At 50.6% G+C, this 22993-nt stretch overlaps 1 protein-coding gene across 2 annotated transcripts; it reads right to left on the bottom strand.

Moving 5' to 3' along the window:
* Positions 1 to 7635: 7635 nt before the first annotated feature.
* PLK5 (polo like kinase 5 (inactive)) lies at positions 7636 to 16022 on the bottom strand. Of its 2 annotated transcripts, XM_090288553.1 has the most exons (15): positions 15831 to 16022; positions 15093 to 15206; positions 14836 to 14952; positions 14295 to 14424; positions 14105 to 14192; positions 13907 to 14002; positions 13075 to 13273; positions 12796 to 12922; positions 12529 to 12605; positions 12280 to 12364; positions 11923 to 12000; positions 10217 to 10373; positions 9175 to 9304; positions 8966 to 9076; positions 7636 to 7894 (listed from the first exon to the last, which is right to left on the bottom strand). In XM_090288553.1, the coding sequence occupies exons 1-15, from the start codon at positions 15936 to 15938 to the stop codon at positions 7709 to 7711; spliced, it is 1803 nt and encodes a 600-aa protein (XP_090144679.1). In that variant the 5' UTR covers positions 15939 to 16022; the 3' UTR covers positions 7636 to 7708. The 2 variants fall into 2 exon arrangements, with proteins under 2 accessions (XP_090144679.1, XP_090144680.1); XM_090288554.1 differs by lacking the exons at positions 12280 to 12364; positions 12529 to 12605.
* Positions 16023 to 22993: the final 6971 nt, after the last annotated feature.

Here is a 22993-nt window from a genome sequence, read left to right as displayed (position 1 = left end):
TTTTTTTTTAACTTTTACTTTTTACCTCTTGTGTATATGTAGCAAATTTATAGGGAAATATGTACTTTATGGAATAAATTTTAAGAACTAAAATATATTTTATTTTAAAGTAACGGACCTTTAATCTTATGCAGCTAAATTACTGATTATATATTTGCTGAGCTGACTTAAGGGTTCAGAAAATTGTATCAAGAGTTTTATTTTTTGACTCCAAAGCCTTCTTAATAAAGTCTTTTTATGACATGCGAGCCCTTGGCGTGGTGTGGGGCCAGTGGGCATGGGAGGTCTGGTTGGGGAGGGACTCTCAGACCCAGCTCCTCACCTTTCACCTTCCACATAAAGGAATTTGGCTCAGGATATCCCTATTCCAGGCTCTACGGCAAGCCAGGCACTGTGCCCTGTTCCACATGAGGGCATCAGGTCTGTCAGGAAGGTGGGCCTGCCAGGCTCAAGTCCTACACAGTCCTGGGGTCTGCCAACCATGGGGCCAGTTATGGCCACTGTGGAAATGGCAGTGCCAGGCTATCTCTTCTTGGGGTACCTGCCCAGCTGCATGGTGTATCATGGGGTTTCCAGCCCTCACAGGAGGAGGTGACAGAGCATGACAGGTGGCTTGTGCAATTGAGAGATCAATTTTTTTTTAAGACTATTTATTTTTAGAGAGAGGAGAAGGGTGGGGAAAAAGGAAAAGAGAGAAACATCACTGTGTGGTTGCCCCTCATACACCCCCAACTGAGGACCCGGCCCGCAACCCAGCCATGTGCCCTGACTGGGACTCGAACCGGCGACCCTTTGAGGCCTACATTCAATCCACTGAGCCACATCAGCCACGGCAAGAGATCAAATTTTTTATTTTATTGGTGTTTAATGTAAATTTATACAGCCCCAAACCAAAAAGGAAAATATCTAGGGAAGCTCTGCAGATCTTGAATTATTTTTACAGCCAAGGAAGCAGGACAGCTGCTATGCCCTAAGATTGTTACAAGAGTTAGGGGTGGGTCGAGGCTCCTGACCAGACAAAGGCCACAGAGGAGGGACAACTCGGGCTATTATGGTTGGCAGAATAACTGCCCCCAATCCAGTCCTCAATCCTGGTCCTGGGACCAGTGGACATCGGCCTCACAAGGTAAAGAGACTTTGCAGGTGGGATTAAGTCAAGGACTCTGAGATGGGGATGACCCTGGATTCCCTGGGGGGCCCAGTGTCATCACAAGGTCCTCATAAGAGGGAGGCAGGAGGGTCAGAGTCAGAGATGGAAGAGGCTGTGTTGTTGGCTGTGAGGATGGAGGAAGGGACCATGAGTGAGGGATGCGACACCTCTAGACGCTGGAAAAGGCTGGAAATGATTCTCCCCTGGAGCCTCCAGAAGGACCAGCCCTGCCCACACCTGAAGTTTAGAATTTCGAACCTTCAGAACTGTCACAGAATAAATTTGCTTTGTTTTAAGCCACCAAGTTTGTGGTCATTTGTTACAGTAACAATATGAAACCCACACAGCTATGTTATTCTCCAGCTCCTTGGAGAAAGGACTGATTCTAGCACCTGTCCAAGGCAAACATGCTCGAACCCCCTCCCCCCAAGGATGGTGACATGTCCCAGAGGACAGGAGCCATCAACTGAGAGAGAACTTCTAGTGGCAGAACTGAAGCAATTCACCCTAGAAGACAAGATGCCCAGTTAATTTAAATTTTAGGTAAATGAGTCTTTTTTTAGTACAAGTTTATCTCAAATACTGCATGGCACATCCTTCTACCTAACAGCAAAAGTGTTATCTGAAATTCAGATTGAACAGGGTGTCCAGTATTTTTGCTAAATCTGGTAACTGAGGAGTGGAGGGAGGGGAAAGAGTAATCCACTGATCTGCAGAAGGAAGTATAAGCCTCAGCACGCCCCTGTGTGATTCCTGAATTCTGCTTTGGCAGGTAAAGATGGACAAAGCTAACAGAACGTGGGGAATGGGAGGGGAGGTTGATAAATGGACCAGAAATAATTCCGCAAATATTGATTGATATGGATTGAGCGCCTGGATCGTTCCCACAGCCATAAGTGGGTTTAATCTGGGGCAGCAGCCGTGGTGAAGCCAAAAGCCCCAAGTACATTTGTCCCTATGCACCTCACCTCTGCTGTTCTACCTCCAGGCGTGCACCACCAAGATCCAGGACGGACCACCAAAATAGCCCGTCCTCTGTAGCCACCTTGTGGCAGGAACTGTACATGACAACCTACTTGCAACAGACGTGAGCCCGGAACAACTGGGGCATTTGGCATCATTTATGTCAAGTGGGGTTTAACTCTTAACAAGTCTCAGCTGTTCACTCTGTTTCCCACCCCCCCACCCCCACCCCCATTGTTTTGTAGCAACTGCATTTCTCTAGAAGGATGCTTAGTAAACACATAGCCACAATGTCACGATCAGACTTAAAATTCTAAACACTAATTTCTCCCCACCCCATTTTATTGAGCTATAATCAACATACAGCACTTTATAAGTTTAAGGTGTACAGCATAATGATTTGACTTACAACGTTAATTGCTCAGTAGCAAAAATATGATTGGCATTTATCTGGGCTCAGTTGTATTGTGTTATTATTTACAGCTGGTTTGTTTCACTCTCCATCTAAACACATACCCCTTGGCATTTGGTTGCTATGTCCTCTTCTGTGTGATCTAATCCAGTGGTTCCCAAACTTGACTGCTCCTCAGAGTGGATGAAGGGCTTTAGAGACACCAAAAGCAAGACCCCTGATTCTGCTGTAATTGGTCTGAAGTATTTTTTTAATTGTGGTAAAATCACATAAGGTAAAATTTACCATTTTAAAAAACTTAAAGTGTAATTCAGTGGCATTAAGTATATCACACTGTTATGCAACCATCATTTCTCTCTTGTTCTAGAACATTCCATCACCCCCAAAATAAGCCCTGTCCATGTTAGCAGTTACCCGTCTCCCATTTCCCCTCTCTAGCCAGTGGACATTTCACATATATGGAATCACACACCACGTGGCCTTTTGTGCCCGGCTTCTCACACTGAGCATCATGTTTTCAAGGTCCATCCACAATGTAGAGAATATCAGTGCTTCACTTCTTTTCACAGCTGAATGAATAATTCATTGCCGGGTTGGACCACATTTTGCTTATCTATTCATCCATTGGTGGAGTTTTGGGTTGTTTCCACTTTGGACTATTTGAACAGGGCTATTGTAAACGTTCATGCACACAATTGTTTCTATTTTTAATTATATTTTGTTGGTTATGCTATTACAGTTGTCCTGATATTTCTCCCTTTGCCCCCTCCACCCAGCACCCCCCACCACACTCCCTTGCACCATCCCCATACCACTGTTCATGTCCATGGGTCATGCATATAAGTTCTTAGGCTACTCTATTTCCTATTCCGTATTTATCATCCCCATGGCTATCCTGTGACTGCCTCTCTGTACTCCTTAATCGCCCCACTTCTTCAACCATTCCCCCACACCTCCCTCCCGTCTGGCAACCCTCAAAACGTTCTCCATATCCATGATTCTGTCTCTGTTCTTCTTGTTTGCTTAGTTTGTTTTTTAGATTCAATTGTCAATAGATATGTATTTTTTTATTTTTTTCGTTTTTAGTTTTTTTGTAATAACACAATAAATTAATTTTGAATTTACAAGACAAAATAGTAAACTTTCAGAACAAATACCATTGCTCGAAACTTCTCAATCACAAAATATAAGGTGAAATATAAAAGAGAAATAACAATCTAATAAGTAATGTAAATTATAGCATTAATTATGTTCTTTCTTTTTCAATAGTTTTTTGTTGTTGCTCTTTACAGTTGTCCCATTTTCCCCCTGTTGCTCTCCCCTGCCTTGCCCACCCCCACCCCTGATATATATATGTATTTATTGCTTTTTATTGTTCATAGTTTTGATCATATTATTTTTCTTAAATAAATCCCTTTAGAATTTCATATAATAATGGTTTGGTGATGATAAACTCCTTTAGTTTTTTCTTGTCTGGGAAACTCTTTATTTGCCCTTCAATTCTAAACAATAGCTTTGCTGGGTAGAGCAATCTTGGCTATAGGTCCCTGCTTTTCATGACTTTGAATATTTCTTGCCATTCCCTTCTAGCCTGCAAAGTTTTCTTTGAGAAATCAGCTGATAGTCTTATGGGTACTACTCCCCTGTAGCCCTGGCTGGTTTGGCTCAGTGGATTGAGCGTCGGCCTGCGAGCTAAGTGTCGCTGGTTCGATCTTCCAGTCAGGGCACATCAGAGAAGGAAAACTCTGACTCCAAAAAACCTCCGCTGCCTTGCGGCATACCTCTTCAGGGGAAAGGCTAAGGGAGTAAACCCCGACAGAAAATCCGGAGCCGGAGTCCCTAAGGCGGTTTGACGTTGTAGTCAACACCGGCAACTCCTGCGGCGCACCTGAAGCCAAGCTGTATTGACTCCGTCTTTCCCTTGGACCCTTCAGCTGCGAAGAGAGGGGGGGTCTGCTGCATGGGCAACAGCAGACCCTCCATATCACCCTGCCCAGGCTCTGTAGCTTCAGCTTCACTGGAGAGGACACTCCAGCGTCATCGCAAGATGTCGATTCAACACGGGAGGAGACAGATACCGTGTCGCTCCCGAGTCGGACTGCGCGGCCATTCTCGGCAGTGCAGATAGACTCTTGAGAAGCTACACCATCGTCTCTCCAGACGGACGGCTGCCGACGACGAGTTGCTACAGCAGCAGCCAACCAGCCTCTCCGGATGCTGCCACCTTGGCCTGGCCTTACTTGCTGATGATTGTAGGAGGTATCTGTGTCACATGCTCCCACAGACCAATAAATGAGGAGGTGGCCCAGAGGCAGCGTTCAGTAGAAGCTTCAGATGGAGGGCAGGGGTAAAGGTAGAATTAAATTAACGCAAGTTTTCCCTCAGTTTTCAAAGTTAAAAATGCCCTCCGTAGTTCCCTTACCAAAAGAAGGGGAAAAAAAAATGATTCTGGCCGCACCTGAAGTGGATTAATTGCCATTTGCTGAAGCTCCAAACTTTGCAAGCACCCAAAAAACCAATAACTTTATTTGGAGGTGCAGTTCCCCTCTCTGAAGAGGATTCCAGAAACATTCAGTGTGAGGGTGGCGTGGGCACTTTGCCATTTCTTGACGTTCCTATACCTAGAAATATGAATCGGCCTGGGAGGTTACAAAATTAATATATTCTGTGGTTGGTTTATAAACCACAGTTGTGGGCGATTCTCACAGATTGTTGCTGTTCCTACACCCACAAACAGATGGGAATAAATACTCTAGGTAGGTCATTTTGCAAGATAGGCAGTTAAACTGCTGACAATGTTTGGTCTTTTTCTCCCCTGAAACAAATATTCTAGATAGAAATGGGGCTGGGTCATCTGCATGTTTGGGCAAGTGTATTAGCATGCTATTGCTGGGTAACATCACCCCAAAACAGAGTGACTTGAAACAGCAAGTAACACATTTTTTTATAGCTTCTGTGGGTCAGGAACTCAGAAGTGATCTGCCTCAGTGGTTCTAGCTGAGGGTTTCTCATGGAGTTGCCGTCGATCTGTCAGCCAGGGCTGCCTCGTCTGAAGGCATGACTGGAGCTGGAGGGGCCACTTCCAGGATGGCTCCCTCATGTTGCTGTCAGTGGCAGGCTCAGCTCCTCTCCATGTAGGCCCCTCCACAGTGTTCCCTGGATGTCCTCACGGCATGATAGCAGGCTCCCCCCAGAGCAAGTGGCCCAAGAGAGAGTGGAATGGAAGCCTCATACCTTCTATGATCTAGCCTCAGACGTCACAGACTGTCACTGCTGATATCCTATTGGTTCCACAGGCCAACCCTGTTCACTGCGGAGGGGACTGCACAAGGGGATGAATGCCAGGAGATGGGGCCATCTTGGGGCTACCCACCATGGCGTTTTTACACAAAAGACTATCTGTTGATCAGAAATACACCACAGCAAAGCAAAATGATGATGGGATATCAGCATCCACTCCCCATGCTTCTGGACCTGCTACACTGTACTCTGGGTCCAGGACACTTGGGGGAGGTCATGTGACTGAGGTCTGGCCAATAAACTCCAACCTGGGACTTTTGCTGGCACTAATGGGGAATACGTGGCTGCTGCTTTTCCCCTGGCTTTGCTGGAGAGCATGTCAACTCCTGCCAGGAGTCATCTTTGTCACTATGCTGCAAGAGCCAAAACAAAGGATGGTAGAGCAAGAGATGGAAAAAGAGTGAGGGAAAGGAAGAGAGAGGCAGGAGAAAGACCTTATTCTTCATCTGAGCCCCTGACTCAGCCTTGCCCGCAACCATCCCTTCTTCTGAACATTTCAATGTCAGAAGCCAATCCTTTAAGTTGGCTCATAAAAATTAGGAGGGAGGTTTCTGTCATTTGTATCATGATGCCATCAGATGAACAAATAAATAAAATGTGATCCATCCACACACTGGAATATTACCCAGTCATGAAAACAAGTGACACACTGACACTCACTTTGATGTGGGTGGACCTTGAACACATGAAGTTCAATGAGAGAAGCCAGACATAGAGGGCTACACAGTGTGTGATTCTATTTACGTGAAATGTCCAGAGCAGGCAAATTCACAGAAACAGGAAGTGAATCAGTGGTTGTAGGGTTAGGGGAGAGATGGTTGTTTTGGGATGATAAAAATGTTTTGGAATTAGATAGAGGTGGTGGTTGTACAACATTGTAAACGCACTCATTGTCACCAAATTGTACACCTTAAAATAATTAACTGCATGTTATGTGAATGTCACATTAATAGTAATCTAAAAAGAAAAAAGGAAAAGACAGTGATGGCCCACCTAGCATTGCCTCTCCCTTCTGCCAGGTCCTCTCCTGCCCACACCTGGTTCCTCCCAGGTTCTCCAGGGAATCCTTTAGTTTTTATCCCCCCACCCCCTTTTAAGCAGAATAATTTCTCCTCCCACACCAAGACATTTGACCTCCCCTGACCATCCCACCAGTTCCCTCCATTTTTTCTCCAGTCCCTAAATGCCAGATTTTCTTCATCCCCTTCTTCCATTAAAACAAACAAGGTGGCTCTTAACACACAAATCCAGAAATATATCCAGGCACATGGTTGAAGGAAAAACCCAGGATGTTCTAATGGTTTCTTTTCTGCAGGAACATAAATGCATGTCAATGATAGAAAAAGCAGGACCCTCCCTAGGAAGCACATTTCCCCCAACCTCAAGTTATCACAGGCGACAGCTGTGCCAAGCATTTTTCCCACTGCATGACACGAGTCACCATCTTTCCAGCCCCAAAATTCATTTTCTCACTGCCCACCCATTAAGTGAATGTCCTATTTTAAATTTTTGGGCATTCCAGAATACCACTCTGATCCTAATTTCTATGTTGGTGAAAATCTGGCCCACCTGTCTCTGCCACAAAGAACACTGGGCTCAGGTCACACTGGGTTTGAGTGCCACCTTGCTGAAGCTCCTCAAACATCCCCACAGAGAGTCAGATGGCAGGCTACAGGTCACGTTTTCTTTAATAAAAAAAAGAACAAAGCTGAACAAAAGCCTGGGTTGAACAGCCATGCCATGAGGAAAGAATCCCAACCTCCATGCACCCGCATGCTCCCCTAGCTGACCCCAAGGGCATCCCCTCTGGAAGAACAGGGACAGGAATAGAGCCTGGGTCCCTGGAACCAACATGCAGAGGTCCAGTCTGACCCTTGGCGGCGCTAGATGCTCTGCAGCATGCGGAGAGCATGATGCAGGTGCTGGCGAGCAGCTGGGGGACAGCCGTGGCTCCGCAAGATCCCCAGAGTGTAGGAGGTATGAGGTTGGCCCCGTTCCCAGATCGTGAGCAGCAACTTTTCGCCCCCACCACTCAGCACCAGTTGAACCTGGTCTCCACTGCAGCTGACCTGCCAAAGGTAAGGAGCCGAGGTCAAGGGCAATAGCATTCCCCTGGGGCTGCCCCCAGCTTTGGCCTTCCAGAGGACAACAGTGGACAGGAGACTGAGAGCTCCCTGACCTGGGCCTTATATGCTGCTTCACTCCTAGGAACTCACAAAGTCAGAAGCCCAGAGTTCTACTGTACAGAAGGGGAAACTGAGTTTTAGACAGGACTCCCCTGCCCACAGTCACCCAGGGAGACCTTCATTCTTAATCCTGTGACCTGGAGAACTCCTGTCCCTCACCAAGTACCAGTTTCCCCAAGTGTCCTACAGAGCCAGGAAGGTACTGCTCTCTTCCTGAGACCCAGCCCAGCTCAGGGCATTATCCACATTCTAGTCTGACAGCTAGAGTTGTTTTTCCTACTATAAAAAAATGTTTAAGCAATAAAAAATTACAAATAATAATGAAAGTATCATGTTACTTATTTGGAAATGTTTTAGAACTGGCTGATTTCTCAGAAATTGCCAGGACTTCTTAGGAAAAACTCAACTTAAAAATAATTTTCCAAGGAAATGACATTTTGACAACTGCTAAAAGAAACCACCCACAAAAATGACCCTAAATTACATTTTACCATTACTTAAACACATTTTATTTTCAAAAAGATTTATTTATTTACTTTTAGAGAGAGAAGAAGGGAGGGAGAAGAAAAGGGAAAGAAACATCAATGTCAAAGAAAAACACAGATTGATCACTCCTCATACATACCCCGACCAGGAACCAAACCCACAACCCAGGCATGTGCCCTGACCAGGAATCAAACTGGCAACCCTTTGCTTTGTGGGACAGTGCCCAACCAACTGAGCCACACTGCTCAGGGCACATTTTGTTTTCAACTTTGCAGTTTTTGTACTTAGGAGTCAATACTTTGCCTGCCTGCCTGCCCGCCAGGAGCCAGCTGTTTCCTGGAGCTCCCTCTACCCCACCCCCCGCCCCACAACAGTGTACACTGGAACAGCCAGCATGGTCCAGGGGACAGGGCTGCTGCCAACCTGCTGACCTCCCAGGGGCTCTTGAGGATGAGGGCCCGTGCTCACCTGCACTGTCCCATCACTGAAGAATAGCAGCAGGGCCCTCTGGGACACAAGGAAGCGCAGCAGGCAGAGGCTGGGGCTGGCAGACAGCGTGGGCACAGACAGGCCCCCCTCCTGTGGACAGACCCAGCCACATGGGTCTTAGGGCCAGGGTCTTTCCACCTGCCAGTCCCAATGACCCCGCCAGCTCCACCAACCCTGCGGCCCCTCACCTCTTGCAGCCGCTGTTGCATGTAGCCAACAAAGAGTCGCAAGACTGCCAGCTTGGCACCCAATGGGCTGGGCACGTCCCTCAGGGCAAATATCTCCAGCTTCCTGCGGTCAGGCATGTAGCTGACTTGCCTGAGGGCAAGACAACAGGGTGGTGCCAGCTGTCACAGCCACTGTCCTGGGCATCTTAGGCCAGGACACCTTTCCACACAACAACACCTCTTTGGACAGTTGCTTTGAAGACAAGCTCTACACTGACCATCAGCATCCCTCTGTGTGGGCCCAGCCCCAACCCCTCTCCTGAACTCCAGACCCCTGGAAACATGGACTCAGCCTGTCCACTGAGATCCCAATCATCTTCCATACCTGCCCTCCTGCCATCTTTCCATCTCGCCCAGTGGCTGCTCCATCTTCCCTGCCTGCAAACTCAGTCAAGACTCCAGCTCCCTTGCATGTCTACTCTGCCACCATCTCAGCCCAAGCCCCTGCCATTGCCCAGCTGACTAGTCCGGTTGCCTCCCTGCTGGTCCCCTGTATAACTCCTGCCAGAGAGATATTGTTAAAAGTGTGAGTTGGATCCCTCCTTCCTGCCCCACCCTCAACAGTGGCCTTAAAGGCCAATGACGTCACATCCTCTCCGTCTCCCCATCACTCACTTTGGAGTCAGTCCCTACTGTTCCTTAAACCCACCATAGTCAGCCCCATCCTTGATGCTTTGCACATGCTATTCCCTGTGCCTCAAATGCTGTTCCCAACAAGCTCCATTTCATCATTTACATCTTGTCTGAATGTCACTTTTTCAGAAAGCTCCTCCACAACTGTGCTGTCGTGAGCCACATCCACCTCCCAATCTGTCACCTCACCCAGTCATTTCCTTCAGAAAAATCCTACCTGAAATGAACTTGTTCATTTATCATTGTTCTTCCCTACCAGGCAGTGAGTGCCTGTAGGCATGCACAGTAGGTACTTGGTTACTTGAGGAATACATGAAGAAAGGCAGAGGGAGAGCTTCACCCTCAAGGGGACAGGAGTCCCATCACTTACCCCCTTGGGGGGCGCAGGGCCATGTGGGTGCCATCCCGAAGCAGGACACCACTGCCTCCATCCGACAACTGGTAGCCAAAACCATACTTGCTGGAATAATCCACCCACTTGGGGGCCCAGAGGATGGACTGCTGCTCTCTCGGGGGTTCCTGCATGGCTGGGCACAAAAACAAGGTGAACGAAGTGTGGCTTCTGGTGGGACCTGGGTGATGGGATGGCAGATGCGCAGGAGATGGTAAGAAAAGTCCAAAAAAGAGAAAACTCTTGCGTTGTAGGGGGAGGTCTGGGACATGGGGATCACTCACCTCCTTTGGAAATGAGTAATTCTGAAATGTCTGTGATGCCCAAAATACTGTAAGGCTTTGCTTTGTTTGATTTAAAATATTTGTATTAAAAAAACAAATAACATTCCTGGCTGGTGTGGCTCAATGGGTTGAGTGCTGACCTGTGAACCAAAGGGTTGCCATTTCAATTCAGGGCACATGTCTGGGCTGCAGGCCAGGTGTACAATTGGGGGCATGCGAGAGGCAACCGATTGATGTGTCTCTTGCACATCAATGATTGTCTCTCTTTCTCTTTCTCCCTCCCTTCTCCTCTCTCTAAAAATAAAGAAATAAAATCTTTTAAAAAATACAAATATCAGATACTAGGAAAGGAAAAAAGTCATTAGTGGGAAAATGGGACATCCAGTGGTGAGGGGCAGATGGGACTCCATGCTGTCATGGTAACTTCTTTGAAAAGTGATCTTAAATCCTCTTTTACTATTTATTTAAAACATTGAAATAAAAGTTGGCTCCAGCTGATTAAAGACAAACTTAAAGTCTGGGGTTTTCCTGTGCTACACAGTCACGGGAGACTAAACAAAAAAGCTAAATGGCTCCCACGAAAAAGAAAAGGCTTGGGGCGCCCTCTCCAAGCAGGGCAGTGTCCCTCTCCAGGTAGGTAGGACATGTGGGTTGGTGAAGGTCAAGGAAAAGGAGAGAAAGAGGGCTTGGGGATCTGGGACTCTGGGACATGGGAAGGGGTCCCATCTTGGGGTGTGGCTGTGACATGGGTTCGGGGTTGGTTGAGGTCTGATGTCTCATTTCCTTCCTCAGTTCCTCTCAGTCTCCTCTCTGGTTCTCAAATAGGACTACATTACAAATGATAAAGACTCAAACCCTGAAAAGACAAGGACGCCCCCCAGAGACCTCCCCAATGTGTCACTCAAAATAAAACAGTCATCGTAAATAAAGTATGTATAAAGAGGTCTCAGGAAGTTCTAGACATCTCCCACAAGGATAGCTGGCATCATGCTATCATCAGCTTCCTTACACAGGTAAGGAAACCGAGGTACACAGGGTTTAGTGACTTGCCTGAAGTCATTGTGTCCTGAAGACTCCCTTAAACCTGTGCCACCATAGAACCCCAGAAGTACCCCCAGGGGGACCTGGATGGAGACAAGGTACTTTTCCTCAGAGACTAAGAGACAAGGTGACCCTGACCAGTTGGGCATCATCCCACAAAGCGAAATGCTGATAGTTTGATTCCTGGTCAGGGCACATGCCTGGGTTGTGAGTTTGGTCCCCATTTGGGGCACGTGCAAGGTAACTGATCAATGTTTCTCTCCCTCTCTTTCTTCCTCCCTTCCCTCTCTTTAAAAATAAATAAAATCTTTTAAAAAAAAATAGACAGGGTGGCCCCTGCGGCCTAGGCTATGCTCCTACCTGGAGGCCCAGGGTCCAGGCAGAGCTGTAGGTTTCTAATGGCCTCTTCCACCTCCTGCATTGAGCTCCCCTCAGGCCCTGGAAAGACAGATCTATGTGGAGTCAGGGAGTGAAGGAAAGAGGAGACAGGCCTGGGCCCCACCATGAGGTGCCCCTTCAACCAGCCCCACCCCAAATTTCTGCATCCAGAAAAATCTTGTTTTAAACCCAGAAGGAGTCCAGACATTACTTCCATTTTACAGGTGAAAAAGTTGAAGCCAGGAGAAGGGCCATGACCCTGGAAAGGCACTCTCATTGTCCCCTGCCTCTAGACCCTTACTCCCTACCCACAGCCCCCACCTAGGATAGTCTGCTCACCAGCCAGGTCACTCTGGAGGGTCCCTTGGGTGAGCAGGTAGACAGGGACCTCAGGTCGGGGAGCCCCTCTCTCTAACAGGGGAACCTGGGGAAGGAGCAGCAGGAGTGAGGGGCACCCCAACCCTTGGAGGGGAGGGGCCTGAGGTGAGTGAAAGGCTCCAAACTCCCCATTCTGAAGACCACCAAGTGTTCCCTCTGCTCAGTCTTGCTGTGAGGGTGCCCTGTGTCTCCCCAATCCTGAGCCCTCACCTCAATGCCCAATTCCATGGAGTCAGCATCTAGACCATCTTCTCCTGGATGTGAGGCCTCATTGGGAGTAAAGGGGCCTGAGGGAGGCACAGCGTTTTGGGGGCTGCAGAACCTGGCCCCACGTGGGGGGAGGCACTTGCCATTCATATCCACCTCTGCCATGGATGTGAATTGGAGTGCAAGTGGGAAGCATGATAGGTGTGTGAGGTGCAGAACAGGTATTAGGCAGGTAGGAACAGGGGAGGGGTGGGCAGGGGTGATACTCACAGGGTAGCTGGCACTGGCTCAGCAGCAGCTGGCCCACCTTCTGGAAAAGCCTGCCCAGAGGCTGGGGAATGGCAAAGATGGGTGGGCTGTGGCAGGAGTGGGGTGGCAGCCGGTCTGGAGTGAAACCCTTCAGAGTGGGACATTGGGGATCAGCACCCCACTCAGATTGTCTCGGCCACCTGGGGGTCCTTACCCTACCTGGGCCTCAGCTGAGATGCCCCAGAGAAGGACCCAGGCATCCAGCCCCCAGGGTGGCACCATCTGCTGGATACCACACACCTGTGTGAAGAAGTTGTCTTGCAGTAGGTGGTCCAGGCTGGGCCGCTCAGCTGGGTTCCGTGCCAGCAGGCGGGCAATGAGGCGACAGGCATTGGGTGACAGGTGGGTAGGCTCAGGGTAACGGCCAGCTCGGATATTTTGATACATTTCTGACAGGGGCGCCACCACGAAGGGAGGGGAGCCAGTCAGCACCATGTACCTGGGTGAGGTGGGGGGCAAGAACCTGGGTGCCTGCTTGCACCTATCCTAAGCTGGTCCAGAGTTGGCTCACACCTACCTGTGCACACCTGGTCATACCTACCCGCACTTCCCTACTCTGTACATGCTTTCCATTAATCCATGTTCCCATACCTGCCCTTCCTCCCTTCCCGCCAGGCCATTCCTGTCTGCTCAGTAGACACCAGCATCTGTAGACACCAGCTTATACCTGTACATACCTGAATGTACCTGTCCAATTTTCTTTTATGCATGCTCACACCTGCTCCATTCCTGTATGTACTTCATACCTGTATTGTGCCCTGATCTTTCTGTGTACCTAACACCTGCACATACCTGTCCACACATCTACACACACTCAAACCTGATCTCTCTTGCACATAATCCCCCCATATCTCTATTTGTACCTGCAGGCTCAAATGATGGCTAGTGGGTGCTCCTTCCATCTGCCCCATGTATCATATATGCTCACTTGTGCCTGTACCCCCACTCGACCTCCCCTGTACTTACTTATACCAGTCTTTACCTCCTTGCATGCTTCCACCTGCCCATACCTGGACCATCTGTGCAATCCTGCCCAACTTCCCCAGGCCCAGGTTCCCAAGACCCCACTCACGTGATGCAGCCCAGAGCCCAGATGTCTGACTGGCAGGAATGCCCATTCCTGGAGACAACCTCTGGGGCCAGGAAGTTTGGAGTCCCACAGAGCACTCTGGAAGGGGATAATGGGAGGCTCAGGAAGACTGGGGCCTGCATGCCAGACCAGGTTCACCTGTGCCCACCCCAAGAGACTGCTTTGAATCTCCACCGTTACCTGTTGCATCGGCCCCCTGGCCCCACCCTGACAGCCAGCCCCAGGTCCCCGATCTTCACCTCCATGTTCTTGTTCAGGAAAAAGTTACCTGCCAGTGGGGGTGTGAAGAGTGTCATGGGCATAAAAGGGGGATCCAAGTCCCAGCTCCCATGGTCCCCACAGCCCCCACAGTGCCCCTTCCTATACTCACTGAGCTTTAGGTCTCGGTGCACAATATGCTGCTTATGCAGGTAGCGCAGGCCACTGACCAGGCCCCGCAGGTAGTAGCGTACCTCAGGCTCCGTCAGAGTCTGCCGCACCTCCAGCACGTGGGCCAAAGACTGCAGGTGACACACAGGCCACAGCACCAGCACCAAGGAGACACAGATGAGCTCAAGTGTACTTAAGTGGGCAAAGTGAGTATAAGGAGTCTATGAAGGAACCACTAAGTTTAACTGGGGGCATGGGGCATAGCAAAATGCAGGAGGGACACAGGTGAGCACAGGTATGCTCAGGTGGGCCTAGGTACCACAGATGAGTGTGAAATAAGCCTGGTGACCACAGAATAAATGACACAGATGTACACATGTGAGCCTAGATGAGACAAGAGAACCTAAGATGAGCACAGATGGGCCTGGTCTGGGCACAGGTAGAAACAGGTAAGTGCAGATGGAACACAGGGGTGGATGCAGATGAGCACAGCAGACATGGGGAGGGATACAGACGCCCTCTCTGCCCCACCCGTGGGGCACCTGGCGGCTGCAGTACTCCAACACCATGTACACGTGGTCACGGTCGGCAAAGTGTCCATGGAAGGCCACGATGTTGCGGTGTCGCAGGCGGCTGTGCAAGGCAATCTCTCGCTCCACCTACAGGCACAGCCTCCTATGTACACACCCTGCATGCAGTAGTGATGCCAACGGGTACCCAACCTGCCCTCAAAGGCAGGGACCTCTCAGGGAACCCACTGTGGGCAGGGAGACCCTGGGCACTGATGGGGGTGCCCTACCTTCCCACAGGGGCGCAGACCCCCGGCTCCGGCCCCACCACGTGGCACCACCTTGAGAGCAAACACAGTGCTTGTAGACAAGTCGGTCAGCTTATAGCAGCGGCTGAAGGCGCCCTTAAGGAAGGGGATTCACAAGCTCAGTGGACAGGTGTGCACAATTGTGTGGACAGGTGCCAGGCCACTTCACATGCACACACCTGAGACACACAAACACACAGCTCACACCCTCTTACCTGGACACGCAACGCCAACACCTGGGAACAAACACAGAGACACATCCACCCAGACAGACACATCCATACCAGGCACAGAAAGCAGAGACGTGTAACGCATTCAGACACACACACCTGGAGACAACACTACAGGGTTTAGAGAAAGTAACGAAGACCCATTACACACGCGGTGGTAGCACACCCACACTCATGGACACAACTCATGAACAACACGCAGCCCGCCAAATACCGGTTCCCGCTACACAACGCACGCCCTGCAGCTGGTCCACAACAGACCAGGCGCCCAGCCCAACGCCAGACCCCAAACTCGCGCGGACACACAACACAAGCAAAGATAAAGCCCGGGGGCGGGGCGGGAGGGGGGCAGAGAGCCGGCAAACAAGCCAGACGCACAACAGCTCCGCTGCTCTTAGGATCGCGAGTGCACAGCGCACCCTGACCCACAGGGACCCTCTCCCCGCCCGGCCTTGTCCTTTGCCCAGAAGTCCGGGTGCCGGGTCCCCACCTTTCCGATCAGCTTCCCGCGCTTGTAGACGCGCCCTGAGCCTGGGTCGCGCAGGAAAGGGGAGACCAGCGGGCGGCAACTGCCTCGTCGCCGCGACCTGGGCTCCATCCCGCGCGGGGGCCTGCCAGGAGCAGGGCTAGGACACTGGCGCAACCTCCCACGACCACCGCGCAATGCTGCCGGGAGCCGATACTCCGGGGGCCGTGCTGCCCCGGGAGCGTCTCATTGGCTGAGGGGGGAAGGGGAGAGGGCGGAGTCCCGACGCTTGGGGGCTGGTCGATAATCCGAGGGGGCCCATGCGTGGGGGGCGCGTGGAAGTGCGTGGACGCCCCACTGGCAGCGTTCGCGCCCCTTGCGCCAACACGTTGCGTTCAACCTGGCTCTTTCAATCCTGTGCCTCCCGCCAAGCTGCGAACTGTCAACGCGCAGTTTCTCTGAATCACTGAACCGGAAACTGAGTCCCAGAGGGATTATCTCATTGTCTCATTCCCTCAAAGACCTCCCCAGGAAAGGTGGGTGGGGTTGGGGTTGGTGGGCTCTCCCCAAAGTGCGCTTGAGAAGTGAGTCTAGTCGTTCTGAATGTGCGTGACTGGGTTTTTTCTGCGGGTGAGTCTCTGGCGCCCATATGACACTGTGGGGCTTGATTACCTGGGCACTGGGGGTCACAGCGGGATTCAGAGGCTGAGAAAGAAGCCCAGTATCTCTGGGGCTGAGGCTGGTCGGAAGGGGAGTGAGGCCTGGGGCAGGGACCCAGCGGGGGAATAGCTCTGTGTTGGGAGGTGTCATTTATGAAGGACACTTGACAGTAAAAAGGAACAGGATTTAGGGACCAATGGGTGGACACTGGGGTTTATGATTCCCAGCAGGGGCTGCCAAGGAGAGACAGTCAGATGGGAAGACAAGTGAGCAGACTCAGACCCTGTAGGGGCATCTCTGAGCTTGGGCCCACCTTCAGTTCTAGGCACTTTCCATGCCTTCTCCCCTTTCACCATCACACCAATCCTGAAATACGGAAAGTGGCCTCTCCTCATTTTACAGGTGAGAGAACACTGAGGCCCAGAGAGGTTAGGTCGCTTACCCAGCCAGGAAGGGACAGTGCTCTGTTTGAATTTGGGCTACTGCCTCTTGCCACCTCAGTATTAATCCCCAACTGTTACATAACACAATGAATGGAGAAAGATTAGCAGGCCTCCATGAGGCTGGAATCAGGCCTAGGAATTTTCCAGAGACCAGATTTCGGAATCCAGCCCAGCCATGCCACCAGGGACAGGAAATACCTTCTGAGTTGTCATGTGGTTGCCTGGCATGTCAAATGGGGGCCCCAGCGCATTTGAGGGAGCAAGACTCAGGGACCCCTGTGGGGGTGACTTCAGCACCAGGACTAAAGGTTTCTGGCCAGTGAAAGGGGTCAGTTGGCTGTGACTGGGGAGCTGAGCACCCTGCTAATGAGAACCAGTTGCAGCATGACAGAATGTAGGTAGCTGGGGGGCCCCGTGGATCTGAGCCTTGTCACTGTCACCCTGGAATCCATGAGTGCAGACAGCTGATTCCTTCTCAATAGCACACCTCCATCTGCACACTAATTCAAATATTTGTTAAACACTTACCAGTGTGAGGAACCTGTGCTGAGTTCTGCATGCACAAGGTAGACTCACCCAGCCCTCATGAAAAAACTATGAGGAGCTCATCCAGACTTAACTTAGTCTCAGGGCCAGAGAGGGTTCCAGAGGAAAATGTTAGTAAGCCAGGCCCCTTCCCAGCAGTGTATTGTCCTGGAGGTAGGTGCTATTCTTATTCTTGTGCTACAGAGGAGGAAACTGAGGCTCAGGAAGGCACGTGCAAGCCCCGAGGCACTGTGCTGTGGCCAAGCCCCACCAGAAGTATAGGTCAGTGGGTCCAGAATCCCTGCCCCTTAAACCATCCCCCCAGGCCTCCCGGGAAGGAAGGCAGAGCCCACATGCTGGAGCAGGTGGTGAAGACCACTGAGCCCCCAAAATGTTCCTTGCAGGGAAAAGAATCTGAAGTTCCTGGCCTCGTGCCACACAGCCTGCCTGTTGGCTGACCCCTCTGAAGAGACACCAGTCTACCCCAACTCTCAGTTGCCTGCTAGGTTTCCCTAGCTGAGCCTCCACCAGAGGACTGGGGAGACCTCCCCTTCTCAGTCTGCACCCCTCTGAGCAGATACTTCCCTCCCCCCGAACTCTAGAATGAAAAAACCTAGAATAAAATGAATAAACATTGCTATTCACAGCAGTATGATTCACAATAGCCAAAAAGGAAACAACCTGAATATCTAGTGATGGATAAATGGATAAAATGCAGCTCGTCCATACAATGGAATATTATTCAGCCTTAAAAAGGAAGGAAGCTCCTGACACCTGCTACAATGTGGATGAACTTGGAGGGCATTATGCTGAGTGAAATAAGCCAGATACAGAAGGGTAAATACTGTGTAATTACACTCATATGATGTCCTTGAAGGAGTCAAATTCAGAGAGACTGAAGGTAGATGGTGGGTGTTGGGCTGGCTGGAGGGGAGGAAAGGAAGTTAGTGTTTGATGGAGACAGAATGTCAGTTTGGGAAGATAAGAAAGTTCTAGAGATGGATGGTGGTCATAGTTGCACAACAATGTGAGTGTACTTAATGCACCTGAGCTGTGCACTTAAAAATGATTAAAATGCCCTGGCTGGTGTGGCTCAGTGAATTGAGCATCAACCTGCAAACCAAAGTGTCGCCGGCTTGATTCCCAGTCAGGGCACATGCCTGGGTTGCAGGCCAGGTCCCCAGTTGGGGGCGCACAAGAGGGAACCACACATTGATGTTTCTCTCCCTCTCTTTCTCTCTCCCTTCCCCTCTCTCTAAAAATAAATAAATAAAATCTAAAAAAAAAAGAATATTAGTTTTTAAAAATGGTTAAAATAGTAAACTTTACGCTATGTGTATTTTGCCACAATAAGAAAGGAAAAACAGAGTCTCCGTACTGTCTCCCAAAAAACACAACCTTAGGGAACTTACTAAAGCCCCCATTTTAAAGATGAGCAAACTAAAGCACAGTCTGAGCGCTGATCACAGGTCAGTTTTGCAAAGGGGCTTGCCTGGCCTTGCATCTGATCCCTGCCCAGGGTTCCCCGAGCTGGGCAGATGGCTGGAACCCTAGCCTGGCCACCTACCCCCTGAATCCCTACACCCCAACCCACAGTTTCACTTCCCCTCCATTCTGTTTCCTCACCGACCTGAGATAACTCCCCAGACTCAGCAGATTTCCCTGGAGAAGTGCAGGAAGCTTTGCTCAAAATACCTGCTGCAGGTGAGGGGGGCAGCTGCTGAGACAGCACTGAGCAGCCAGGCTCCTGGAGGTCTCCCTAGGGAGGCTCAGGGGCTTGGCATGGGACCAGCCTGGGCACAGTCTTCTTCTCCAAGAAGGTGCCAGGGTAGGAGTACTCGGGCAGATGTGACTCATCCTGGCTCCAGGTACCTCTCTGGTCTCCTGGCTTTTCAGCCGCAGTGGACTCCCTTGTGTCTGTACTTGAGGTTAGTCCCTGGGGACAGGGCCTCATGAACAGAGTCAGCAGGAGGGGACCCTGTCTCTCTGCTTCAAAAACCCCATGACTGCAGCATGGTACTGCTTTGAGACTTGCCCAGCATTGGGGGCAGGGGAACTTTGCTTCAGGATCAGACCTTGTCCAGCATCAGACCTTGTCCTTGCTGCTCCCAGCCTAAAAGCATCTACTGTTGTCCACTCCTTCTAGAAGCACCATCCTCTCTGGTCCTCCAAGGTCATTCCCATCTCAGGGTCCTTAACTTAATCTATCTGCAAAGTCCCCTCTGCCACATGAGGTGATAGCTACAAGTCCCTTTGGGGAAGGGACATTCATTATACTACTGACAAGGGTAGACAGAAATCTTGTAGTGTCTTTGCAACTTTCTGTAAATCTAAAGTAATCCCAAAATTAAATTTTTATTTACAAAACAAACAAACAACAACAAAAATAAAACCCAGGAATCATCCCTGGCTGGTGTGGCTCAGTAGATTGAGCACCAGTCTGCGAACTTGAAAGGTCACCGGTTCGATTCCCAGTCAGGGCACATGCCTGGGTTGTGGGCCAGGTCTCCAGTTGGAGGCATGTGAGACGTGAGGCAACCACACATCGATCTTTCTCTCCCTCTCTTTCTCCCTCCCTTCCCTTTATCTCTAAAGATAAATATATAAAATATTTTTTAAAAACAAAACAAGAATTAGGAGATCATTATAAGAAATTGAAGCAAAACCTATAAAGCAGTAGTAATAGTAGCAGCAGTAGTAGTAGTTTATGGTAACATGTATACTTCTTTTATAAATATGTCATCACATTGTGCATAATTTTTCTAATTTTTTCATCCAACAGCATACCTTAGAAGACTTGCCACTTCTGAGTCACTGTTCCATGCTTCCCAGCCTCCAAGCCACGTGAGACCTCTGCCGTTTCCCAGTCACAAAGGCCTCCCTGCTCATTGTGATCCAGCCACAAAGGCCTCCCCTGGGCCTGGGCCTCACCCTTTGCACATGCTGTTCCTCTGCTGAGAACACCCTCTTCCTCACACCCTCTTCCACCCAGTTCCCTCTCATCCTCCAGGTCCTGCCTGGAGCATCCCCACTTCAGACAAGTCCTCCCACCATACCCCCACTGCCAAAAGGAGCTAATGGCACCCATTCAGGTGTGACTATGAAGTTGTCCTAGGACCTCTGAGCCTCATCCTCTGGGAATCTGCTCGATCTAGCTGAGTTATGTTCAGAGGAGAGAGGTGGAGGCTGGAGAACACAGGGAAGACAAAGACTCGGGGGTGGGCCCATGACTCCACACCTTCACCCCATCCACACCTGGTGATTCCACAAGCGCTAGGGCCCCTATGAACGGTGTAGTACCTGCCATATGCATTTTCTACAAGACAGTGCCTGCTACATACACTTGCTATAGATAGAGTACAATGCCTGCTCCAGACATTCCCTGCAACAGTACATTCTGTAAGCCCTCCTTGCATGGTGCAGTGATTTCTGTATGCACTCTTCCACAGAAGACAGTGACTGTTACAGGCAATCCTTGGAAGGCTCAATGTCTACTTCCTGTAGAGCACAGTACCTACTATATACACTCCATGCAGGGCAAAATGTATGCTGTGTACATTTCTATAGGATGCAGTGCCTGCTGAATACATTCCCTACAGAGCATAACACCTGCTACATATGCTTCATGAAGGATATAGTGCCTACTGTATGTGTTTTTTGCAGGGCACAATGCCTGCTGCATGCATACCCTGCATGGCACTGTGGCTGGGGCTTGGGGAACGAGGCACCTCTAAGGGGGATGCAAATGTCCATGTGTGATATCCCTGGGCCAAGCCTGATTTACTTCTGATGACCCACCAGGCCCTAGTCCACAGCTTTGTACATAATAAGTACTCAGAAGAGGATGCCTGCTTTCTCTGTGCTCCCTCCCTCTCCTGCCATCCTCTCTCCAGCCCTGCTCAAACAGGCTTAACCTCATCAAGGTCATGATTGCCTCCATCAATGTCAATCCATTGGTCCACTGGTCCACATCCTCATCTTGCCCACACAGATCATAACCTCCCTCCTCCCAGAAGCCCTGTGTGATCTCTGGGACCCTACACCCACCTGTTCTCCCCCTGCCCTTTCCTATCTACACTCACACCCTGTGACTTCATCCATGACACTAAACATCCTCATGTGCTGAGGCCATGGATGCCCACATGTCCACCACCACCTAGACATTACCCTTGTACTCCCAGTCTCTTCTTGGTGACCCACAGACATCTCACCCTAGAGCAGTTTAGAAGTAACTGCTGAACTCACCCACCCCCACCAGCCTGCCTCCCTCAGTAAATGGGGCACCTCCCTTCACCAGCCACTCAGGCCAAGCTCCTGCCTCACGGTCTTCCCAGCACCTCTCCCATGGGATCCATCATCAACTCCTGCAGACTCTGCTCCCAGACAGCTGGGAACCACCCACTGCTCTCACCTCCACCCACACCCCAGTTCAGCCCCTGCCCAGAACACTCGATGTTGCCTCTCACTGCACTCCTGATCCCCCACTCCTGCCCCCAGAGAAGCCAGGGTGCCTTTTCTGAAGCTAGAGAACCCTCTTCCACCCCCCTCTTCCACCACCCCCCATGGTTCCTTCCCTGTCTCTGACCTCATCCCCTTCCCCACTCAGACAACTTGCTCCACTTACTTCACTTCTGGACTCTGTATACTCTCTTAGCCTCAGGGCCTTTGCACTTGCTGTGTGCTCTGCGTGGGCTGCCCTTCCACCCACTCCAGTGGCAATCACCTCCTCAGTGAGGGCCTTGTTTCTACCATCTGCAGTGGGCCTGGGCTGTTTCCTCTGAGCACCTGATCACAAGGTGAAACGATACCTGCCCAGGGGCTGCCTCCCTCCCTCACTAGCCTGACTGGCTGGGTGTTTCATCACTGTATTGGCACATAAATAGGTTTGCAATAAATATTGAAGAAATAAATGGCATTGGGTAGCTCTGTTCTGAGCTGATTCAGGCTGGAGTGCAGACAGATCTGGACCCACAACTTCTCTCTCCCTGTGGTCAGGGCTGGGAGGCCCATGGTAGGCTTCCAGGAGGAGGAGGCACTCAAGCTGAGCCTGGCTGAGCCTGGGGGCAGAGGAGCAGTCCACCCATTGCCTCCTTGGTGCCCCCATCTTCACAACCCTCCCACCAGGGAGTACCTTGGGTGACAGTGAGGGAGGAGTGAGCAGAGGACGCCTGCTACGTCCCCGTGTGGGTGGGGGACCGGGCAGAGGCTGGCTGGAAAGGGTGTGGTGGTGAGAGCCCCGGGGTAACCCTGAACTGATCTCGCCAGTCCGCTCAAAGAGCTGAAGTCTAGCTGTAAGGGTCGCGGTGGCCTCCTGGCCCAGTTGGGGAAATTGAGGTCGGAGAGGGTGGGGCACGTGCACGCAGAATTGAGACCTCTGGATCCGGTCTGGCTCCAAAGCCGATCACAGTCCGGGGTCCTGGCAGGGAGGGCAGGAGGCGGGGTGGGGCGCGTCCTCTGGTGACAGCACCGCCCAGAAATGCGCAGGCCGGGAGTGGGCTCTCCGCCCCTCAAGCCCAACCCCTGGGGCTGAGCTTTCCCCCAGTACCCTGGGGGCCCTGT

The sequence above is a fragment of the Furipterus horrens genome, unplaced genomic scaffold (genome assembly GCF_987537825.1).
Source record: "Furipterus horrens unplaced genomic scaffold, mFurHor1.1.pri manual_scaffold_10, whole genome shotgun sequence".
Taxonomy (NCBI): domain Eukaryota; kingdom Metazoa; phylum Chordata; class Mammalia; order Chiroptera; family Furipteridae; genus Furipterus; species Furipterus horrens.
This window is presented reverse-complemented; position numbering and strand designations above follow the sequence as displayed.

What these genes read in the sequence shown, in the direction of transcription:
- PLK5 (XM_090288553.1), bottom strand. Translation starts at nt 15,938, where the DNA reads ATGGAGCCCAGGTCGCGGCGACGAGGCAGTTGCCGCCCGCTGGTCTCC. An exon ending in TGGGCTCTGGGCTGCATCAC is followed by an intron (nt 13,274 to 13,906) that starts GTGAGTGGGGTC and finishes CACCTCACCCAG; the next exon opens with GTACATGGTGCTGACTGGCT. An exon ending in CCTGGACCCTGGGCCTCCAG is followed by an intron (nt 10,374 to 11,922) that starts GTAGGAGCATAG and finishes TTTTGTGCCCAG; the next exon opens with CCATGCAGGAACCCCCGAGA.